A 10,000-nucleotide genomic window follows, 5' to 3' on the forward strand; every position below is an offset into this window, starting at 1 on the left:
GGGGAAAGAAGAAGAAGAAGAGGAAAAAAAAAAGCAATGCCGAAACGGTATGACAACTGCGAGGGTGTGCTGCCTCTTCCCACATTCCTGGCGAGACAGATGGTGTTACATGGGACACAGGGAGGTTTGTTCAAACAGCAGCAACCTTCAAAGATCAAGCAGAGCCCAGCCCGCTGCGCGCCATTGAGGGACCCGCGCTCATATGTTGCTGAGTTGCATAAACAAACAGCAACAGCTGTTTTGTCTCCCCCCATCGCCCTCCGAGGACTACTATAAACTTTAGTTGTGCCACTGTTAATATGATACAATCATTTTAATTTACTAATTGTAAATGCCATGAGCAAATGAGGGGACTTTTCAACACCAAAGCTACCATTCATAATGCGCCAGCACCAGCGCGCTCTCGCATGTGAAATTTCAGGCAGTTACGTTGGATAAATATCTAGGCGGGTTGTTTTTTTTTTTTCCCTCCCCAGTGTTTTTAATGATACAAAGCCAAAAAAAAAAGAACCTTACGGTGGATCAAGTTAGGGAAAATACACATGTGAAAACGTGTTTGTCTACTGGAAAAGCCATGGGAAGGGAAGAATAGGAGAAACCGCTCTAGAATCATTTATATTGATCTAAGATCAAGCAAAAGATACGGTTCTCTTGAAAATGCTAATTGCAAAAATCACACGATTAGGAGATTTATGTTTGCCTAACTGAATTTACCTTCTGCTGAGAAAAACCTACCGAGATAAATACAGCTGAGCATGACTTTCAGGTTTTTAAGAAAAAATAAATCCAGCAGAAAGCCTTTCTAATTTGACACAATGCACACATCTATTTATTTAAGTTTTAACCACACCATTGGAGTTTTCCATTACAGTCCTCCATAAGATGGGTTTTCAGAAGTAATTCTCCAGTGAGGACAGGAGTAGTTTTTCTGCTGGTATGTGAAGAGTTCTGTGGCACAGGTCTATCAGCAGCCTGTTTAGGAGAACTAGGGAAGCTCAGTCACCTGTTTGAGATACGCAGCATTTCCTTAAATGCAGCACTGATATAATATTACATGTATCACATCGAGGAAAAAACTGCTTTGATTTATTGCAGAGACACTGCCGGACTATACAAATGATTGCGATGCCACAATTCCAGCGCGTGGATGTGTTAGTGGCACAATCACAAATGAGAGCCTGTATGTACTGTGGGAAGAGTTATTCTAAAAATGTGTAATTATGTTTAACAAACGATTCTACCAAATACGCGTAATTTCACGTGATTGAAAAGGTTACTCAAAAAGTAATGAAAAAATATTAGCGGGTCTTTTAGTATGTCTTGGAGCGCCTATTTGCAACACTGCGAAGTAAAACTAGGTGAAAAATGGAATTAAAATTGCTGAGATGTTTAATAATGTATAATTAAAATGCTACAGTTTCATTCACTTTTTGAGGAACATAAAAACGAAACTAAAGTCAAGTTAAAGTGCAAATAAAATTTCTAAATTAGAAATTAACACACTCATTCGATCGTGAACATAAGACTATTAAATCATATTAGAAGAGACCATCAAAAAATCATTTAGACCTCAATTAAAGCTATTACCATTAAAAGATCTGCATCTTCAAAATGCCATGAAAAATTAATAATGATTGCCAATCAAAGCAATATCGTTTCTCTAAGGGGTTATTATAGAAAGAAATCACTTAAAACCAGCCCCCCACCTGATCTGTCCCTGGCTTGTGTGTCACCATATGCCGCTCGAGCTGGGTGCGGTAGGCAAACGTGTAGTTACAGAGAGGGCACGAGAAGTTCTCCTCATTCTTCTCGTGGCGGTACTTGATGTGCTCCTTGAGGGACGTCAGGCGCTTGTAGCCCCGGTCGCAGTAGGGGCAGGTCAGCAGTTGGGCGAAGGCATCTGGAGTTCCAGGTGGCAGGTCTGCACCCCGGGATGGGGAGGGGGGGGGAAAAATGCAGGCCAAAAGGTCAACAAATCAATGGCAGCTCATGGGCTGATTGCCCGGGATGGTATGAGAGGAATCGCTGCAATCTGCTGCCCGAGAGGGAGGGTCGGTGCTTCCAACCAGCAATGGGAGGCACCGGCACCCGCGCGCACACTCGGCAAGCTCATGGGACCCACTCCGAACCCCTCTAGGAAATTAATTATGGGCATCACTCCTCCCGCAGACCTCGCTGGCTGGAAAACTAAGACTTTTCCCAATCAATTGGTGATTTGAATTCCAGCCCCAGCTCATTACACTACTTACGCCATTGACCGAATCCTTCCTACTGACTCTTTTCCTGTTATTTATCAAGGCATCGGAGAGCGATGGGTCATCTACCTCATCTTTTGTTGCATTAAAACTCGATTCAAACTTCCCCAAAATCCCAACTGGAGTGGCAGCCTTTCTCCTGTTTAAATTCAGTTTTTCAGTTCACCCGCCAAATAATACAAATTTGCTGACTAAAAAATCACAATTCACTGAAATTACAGCCCCCATCTTTGCTCATGAAATTCCACGCCGCTGCAGCTGTTCTTCAATTTTTAAGGTAAACACCCAGGCATGTAGTGCATTTATAATTGCAACAGCTGCACAAGGTCAGGGTACTGGCTAAAAATGAAATACAGCCTCACCGTTTTCTTCTTGCCCGTTGGCTTCTGGAGTGCCAAGGCGAGACAGTTCCTCGGGGGCTTCGGGGTAAATAATGGCTGTATCGCTGCGCTGCAGGTACTCTGCTATGCTGACTGCATGCCCATCTCCTTCCTCCAGTTTCCTTTTGGCAAAATATTCCTCAAAGTCCGACGTGCAATTTGCGTTCTTCACTAAAATGAGAGAAGGAGAAGAAAAAAGGAGTTTGAGTGCATCCTCCCCTAGACCTCGAGTCAGCTAGTAGCGTAGGCTAAGCTGGTGTTCATGCTGGAGCTACGAGGCCAGGGCTGCAGCTGGATCCTCACTCTCATCGGTCTTGCTCCAGCTCCTAATAAAATTAATATGGGCTTTCCACCAGCCTGGATGGAAGTAAGGGTGGGCTGTTAAATTAACAGGAACACAGGCTCTACGGGGCAGCAGGAGAAGTTTATGAGGTTTGGGTAATGCAGGTAATCCTTCATCTATGGAACATGAACCTTCAGGTGGCTCCTGAGGGACTCATGACTTTTGGCATGAACACAGCTCGACCAACAGGACAGAGCTCAGCTGGCCCCAGATCCTGGAGACAGTCCCCACATCAGAGGTGGTAGTGAAGACAACAACCACTTCTCCTCCATCACAGGTCCTGCCTCAAACTGCTCTTCCATGGCAGGCATAAGAAGAGAATTGCTCACAACATCTTCCTTTTATTTTTTTTTTTTTCCTCCCTGAAAATTAACTTACAATGGGAGAAGAGGTTGTTTTTTAAAAAAAGTATTGCTTCATAGATTTCTACAAATAGAACCACATGTTTTAGAACCTAACAGGGATACTGAGCCCAAAACCACTTTTACAGTCTGTACAAGAGTTCTTCTTCTTTTTCTTAAATGTAAACCCAATTTTTTATTGTCCATGCAATGTCCATGAAACACAATATATGCTTAACCACAAAACATCCTGTTACTAAAAATATGCTTTTCTCTTCCATGTATGAACACTGCATACAGGAAAGACCTTTAAAACTCGGGGACATTATAGAAAAATATTAATGTAATTATACCAGGAAAAAAAAAATAGCTGATCATTTTTTTTCCTCTGATGATTTTTTATTAACAAGTCTTGGAAGACACCGTTGGTGGCAGGGAATTAAAGATACTTGTTTCTAACTGACCTTAAATGAAAATAACATCTTATGATTGATTACATATTCAATGTATTCCTCCTTAGGTGAAATAAGAAAATGAGACAATGCCATGAACTATTTCAAAAGTAAAATGTTAAATGGAACAGTTCTGCTCTCACTGACACCATGGAGTAAACCCAGGGAAATCAAAGGGGTTGTGGCTCTACATGTTTATACTGTTTAGTAACCACTAGAAATGGGAGACTAACTAGCTCCTTGGTGTTTAGAAAGAAGTAGATACTTTGCCTCAGTTTCCTACAAAAGTGCAGGATGATGCTGGCAGTCACCATGAGATGTGACCTCTGACTGGGGCACAACTAGAAACCCAAAAACGTCTGATTTGAGGTGCTGATCTCAATGTCATCGATAAAAGTAGATACTCGTCTATACAAACCTCATCCCTTTAGCTGATAAAATCAAATCCTCCAGCTGAGACAAATATGCCCTGGTTTTCATATGAGCTGAGCAGCTTCTCAACCGTTCTGCAGTATTTTAGTGACAGTGACCAAATGGCACAGGGCATAGGACCCTGTGTTTGGAAAGAAACTTCTGTTCCTATCACAGCGGGTTTGTAGAGAACCATTACATCACCTTGGTGCCCCTCCCTTGGTCCTTCTGTAGCTCTTGCTATCAATCTACAGTATCATGAGGAGCAATACCTCCTTTTTTCCCCCCCAAAAAAGCAACCTCTATAGAAGGGGAGCAGAAATACGGAGAGCAAGACCTGGTACCTTACCTCCATTTTGTTGCTGTGAGAGAAATGTAACAAAATGGTGGTCACTGAAGTACACCTTATGCTAAGGAGCATCAGACTATGTTTTTCACTTTGTTTTTATCAGAACAAAGCTGAGACGTTACTTTTTACATTGGAAACCTGACTTTTCACTCCCTTGCTATGCCTAGATCTTCCAACGTTTATAAGATCATCCACCCTCTGGCTTAACACTGCTCCATCTCTGCTCCTTCTCTTGGCTTAGCAATAGATCCAAGGCAAATAAGGTTAATATTTTTTTGCCAGATTCAGGCCATGACCCAGTAAATGGTACCTGTGAAGCAGGGAAAGAAAGTTTTCCTCCAGAGAGGAGATATGGGAGCAGGAAAGGGAAAGGGTAGGATGCCTCCAAGGGATGTCTCCATGTGTTGTTCTCCTCCAGGAAGGCTGAGGGCTTTTGGAGCTTGCAAATGCATTTATAGCATGGGAATTGAAGCTGCCAAGCAAGGTCTGAGTTAATATTAGGAGCTTCAGACCCAAACTCAAACCCAAATGAGGTCCTTCTTTCCCAGCCCCAAGTCTATCTGAAGGTTGATCCAACAGGCTGCAGAAGGTTGCTGCAGTATAACTGGCCTTGGCTTCCTAATTCTCTGGATTATTTAGCTTCTAAGTCTGTGCATGCAATCCGGGAGCTAAAGCAAATGTTTATGTCTATATTATAAACCCCTAAAAACAAGGGGATTTAGTGGAAAAGCTGACAGATCCTTAACTGAAACAATACAACCAGTGCTGCAACACTGCAGATGAACATATATTGCAAAAGGTGACCATGTGGATCTGGTTTCTCACCAGCGATGTTACTGACAATTCAGATATGGCTGGAAGCTCACCCAGGGTTACTAAAAAGACCCATCTGATGATCATTTCGATTTCTGGGGGGGGAAGGCTTGCTTCCCAACCTGTGCCCTAATTGGTTTTCCATTCAAGAAGTCATGTTCCCGGATTCCTTGTGGACTAACACTGCACACACATTGCACATCCCCTCCTGCAACACAAGAATTTCAGTGAGATCTACGGTGGGTGATCTCACCAAATAAGTCTTTTTTTAATTAATTATTGGAGCCTGGAGAGCAGAAATATTTTCAGCTCCAAAAGCTGATGGGGCCATGTCACATAAAAATAAAACGCATTAAGGAAAGCTATCTTTGGAGGCATTTAGGACCTTTCAAGATAAAGTGAGAGAGAAGTTCAAGGAGCTTGGGAGACCAGTTATTTTGTGTGGGAACTCGTCCTGTGAGATGGTGATAGCTGCCCTTAATCGCAAACAAAGCTAATAAAACCACAGCCTTCATTAGCCAGGAAGTGAGAGGCCCCCATTGGTACACACAGATTACAGCCTGAAAACGGCCTGTCCTCCAACTTGCCAAGTTTTACTTCTGTTTTCCTCCCTCCAAAGGTTTGGGTTTGTTTGTTTTTTTTTTTTTCCCCCTTTTTTAAATTATATTAAGTGATCTTTACTTGGAGCTTGTCAGATGTCAGTAATCGAAACCAGGGAAATTGTTTCTTTTTGTTTACAGGGAATGTGTAGTTTTCTGCAAACATCCCAGTTGTAATAACTGTAACAGGTACAATAAAACAAACCATAAGAATTTATTCATTCATATTTTTAAAAATCCTTCTGCAAAACATCATTTTGTCAAGTCACAATTTGAGAAATCCCAGAAATATTTACAAATTACTTTAGCGGACCAAAGACTAAAATTTTCATTATAATGGTCACTTTGGCTTTTCCACTATAAAGGCTCCATGGCTTATTATAAAAATGAAATGGATTAATGTATGGATAACAAGGTTTCTTTTTTAAGTGCCACTAGGAAGTGGCCATTCTGACAACAGCAGAATAATTTAATAACAGAGACTTTTTATTTTAGTTTTCTTTCTCTACTAACAACATTTGGTGCTAAAAATACACCACGGTTGTTGCATGCACCTACAACAACTTTGCCAGTTGGATGTATGTGAATGAGTCTGAAGCTGTATCTCCTATCTCTGTGCTCAGACCAGGTCATGGAATGTGTCAAGATCTGGTGCCAAGAGAGAGAGGCATGTTGTGTTAAAGGAGAGAAACCTCTTTGGCCCATCTGGAAGAGACCATGTTAATCTGTAGGAAGACCCAAATGACTTTCTTGGACACCAGAAGGTCACTAGAGTATGACTTTCGATGAAGATGGAGTCATTGATCCAACTTCTTTCATTGGGCTGAGTTTCAGCCTCACCTCAGCTATTTTATTAAACACCAGCATTAAATCCTGCTACTATCTGCAGGGAAAAATTGAGGCCAGACACTCAAGACAGGCCCAAAGTCTACAGTGAGGCTGAAGAAGAAAACTCTGAACATTTCCCAGAATAGGTAAGAAGGATCTCCAATAGCTCAGGGACTGACCTCTTTCCTTTCCTCCTCAAATAATGGTTGGGGAACCTCAACAGGCAAGCCAGGGGAGTTTTTACTCTGCATGAAAGATACTGCAACTCTTAACTATTACCTGGTGTCTTCCATTCAAGGTGAAAAGACTGGCAAAGACATTTAATATGACTAAATAATCTGACATTGCTCTTAAGAGGCTACTGAGGCTGAAGCCATTACAGAAACATGTTCTACCCGACCTACCCAGGCACCAGCCTCCACTGAAGGAGGTGGCTCTGAACACCTCAGTGGTAAAAGACTTGAATTCAACACTAGCAGAGCACTCAACAACTTGTAATGGTTATTTGAGCAAGCCACCCATCACAGAAAACAGCAGCTGGTGTAAAGATGAGGCTGGGACTTTTACACAGGACAGCAGGGGAAGGAATTGCCAGGTGCAACAGCCAGAGCAGCTTTTGCATTTTAAATGCAGATCACCTAAATGCAAAGTACTCCTTGAATCATGAGTTTGCAGTGCACAAAGTTGGGTGAAGGCAACTTTTTTTCCCCACAGAAAACTGGTTTCAGAAGAGGCAAGACACCCTACAGCCATGGATCTGATGGGGCTGTGCAGAGGCTTGACAGCACCCTGCCTCCAGAGAGATGCCGTGAGGCCAAACAGGCAGAAGAGACCATCAGATACTGGCAGGGAAGGGGCTAAGAGGACATGAAGTCTTCCCCCTTGAGCAGACCACATTGCAAGTATGAAAGAGTCAAGGCCTGTTATGGTAAGGAAAATATGTGCAAAGGAAGTCACACGGACTGATAGGGGACCTCAAAGGCTCTGCTCATGGTAATTCAGATAACCATCAAGTCTTATTTCTGAATCAGATGTCTTCTGAAGTCCTGTTTCTCTGAGTGCTAAACACAATTTGTTGCTTTATTAACATCCCTTGGAAATAAAAAAGCTTTTAAAACACATACATATCCAGTTCTGCACGGCAACATCGTTAAGTATACATGTGATGATAAACTGTGCCACGGTGCCACCCTCCTTTCATGCATAATAAATCTAATGGATGAAAAAAAGCAGTGACATGGTTTTATTTTCCTCTTCTTTTCTCCTTCAAGAATTATAAAGTCAATTTCTTGTGTTACTTAATAAGAGCACTGGGGTTTTATGTGGGTGTTACCAACATTAGGAAAGTGTGAGTAATAAAATCCTTGCAAGACTTAGGTACCACCTTTTACAGTAATATTTCTAGAGGGCATTACCTGTGAACTAAATCTCCTAATGGAATGCGTAGAAATGCACTTATACTAGAAAACTCTCACTTTTAACGGTGTAAATCAGAGCTATCTGCAACATCTCAAATTGTGACACAATGCAAAAGAACCGTTGGGTGATGTATGGCATTCAGCTGTGCTGAGGATGGAGTGGGGCCTTGTGGCCTTTGGAAAGAACACGGTAAACCCCTGAATTCATTTGGATTAGCAAATAGTAACAGAAACCTTTTGCTGTTTTGCTTTGCTACAGAGAAAAAAAAAATAAAATAAAAAAGATATGACTTGGAGATGATGCCTGCTAAATATCTCTGGCCCTTTTCTTGTTCCACAAAATGTATTGATTTCTAAGAAGAGGGGAAAGAAAGAGACGTGGAAAGTGGAGGGGAAAAAAAAAAAGATTAACTAGAAACATAATAATCTCATAAATATGCATTTTAAATGTGTGTCTGTGTACGTAAGGGGTTTATGTGTGTCTTGCTGAAAAGCTGTTTTCAGTCTCTGAAGTAGCTTACTCTGTGCACCATGCGAATCTGGGGTTGCAAAGAAGGGTGCACCCCATCCTCATTATCAACCTCTTTGTACAGTCTCTCTCATTAAAAGGCTACCGTATCTTGGTCCAGCTACTTTAAACTATATGAGATTCACCCTTGTTGGGAAAACATCTCCTCACACTGCTGAAAACTATTAGCCCACAAGGATGCAGTTAAAAGGAGTTAGAGGCTGGAATGTTGCGGGGCATGTGAGGGGTAGCAAGGACCGTCATCGAAGGAGTTTTTCTCTGCACAGTTGTGATCAAATTGGGGGGGGGAAGGGGGAGAAAAAACAAGTGAATTATGTAAATTTTTCCCAACTGTTAAACTGAAAACAAGAAATAAATTGTTTTGTCACTTCATGCACAGCTCATTCAACATGATACAGAAGAAAAATCATGCTCAGATGATGCAATTCCTTACCTGTACCATTGTTTCCAGTGGTCTGAATTGTGGCTTCAGGCCCCATAGTGTCATAATCTTCCTTCATTTCTTCTGTGAAATAAGCAAACACACTTTTAGCATTTGCAAGTTATTGAATTGCTTACAAAGCTAAGGAGCAGACTGCGGGGACGGGGGAAGATCCTGCTCAAGGGAAGGAGAGAAAAGGGCTGTTGTGGACCCCTAGACAATGGCTTTGTTCTGACAACAGAATGAGTTCAGCAGTGCTGGGTGGATGAGAACTTATTTACTTTAAACATGACAGCGAGTGGTGGAAAACAGAACTATTTGTCAGAGTAAATTCCCAATATGAAATCTAATGAGCAGTCGGGTGATAAAAAGGGATTTTTAAATTTTTTTCCCCCTCTGTATTTAAAAGAAATAATCAGTTAGCAGACACCGAGATCTGTACCTGGAAGAAGCTGCAAATACAAAAAGAAGATATAAGTTCTTATATCTCTGTTTCTATCTATCATCACACAGATCTTCTGAGCTGTCATAGTCATTTTAACCTCATTTGAAGCGCAGCATGTATTAATACCAAGTGGTGCAGAAATGTGACAGATTTTCAACTGTGGGCAGTTTTTCTCTGCCTGTACGATTTGTTTGCGTCCTCTGTACACTCTCAGTGTGCTGACAAAGTCTGTCTTTATGGCCATAAATTGGGTTAATTCACATGTAAATGAGCATGATATGTGTATAGCATTATTTACTATGTATTTATCAGGGATTGGTTTTCCTTTCCATGAAACTGGGGGTTCGGAGGGAGTTAAAATAACATTTGGAAGAGGCTGGATGTAGCTCCAAACACTTCTTTTCGCAGATGTTTCA

At 41.7% G+C, this 10,000-nt stretch overlaps 1 protein-coding gene across 1 annotated transcript in view; it reads right to left on the reverse strand.

The window, feature by feature from the left end:
• ZEB2 (zinc finger E-box binding homeobox 2) overlaps window positions 1-10,000 on the reverse strand; it is a 32,835-nt gene that overhangs the window by 17,776 nt on the left and 5,059 nt on the right. Inside the window, exons 2-4 of the mRNA XM_010169949.1 lie at window positions 9,152-9,223; window positions 2,618-2,806; window positions 1,707-1,921 (exon numbers count right to left, since the gene is read on the reverse strand). Coding sequence (XP_010168251.1) covers window positions 1,707-1,921; window positions 2,618-2,806; window positions 9,152-9,223 — 476 coding nt within the window. The remainder of the gene's footprint in view (window positions 1-1,706; window positions 1,922-2,617; window positions 2,807-9,151; window positions 9,224-10,000) is intronic.

Source organism: Antrostomus carolinensis, unplaced genomic scaffold (genome assembly GCF_000700745.2).
Source record: "Antrostomus carolinensis isolate BGI_N321 unplaced genomic scaffold, ASM70074v2 scaffold20356, whole genome shotgun sequence".
Taxonomy (NCBI): Eukaryota; Metazoa; Chordata; class Aves; order Caprimulgiformes; family Caprimulgidae; genus Antrostomus; species Antrostomus carolinensis.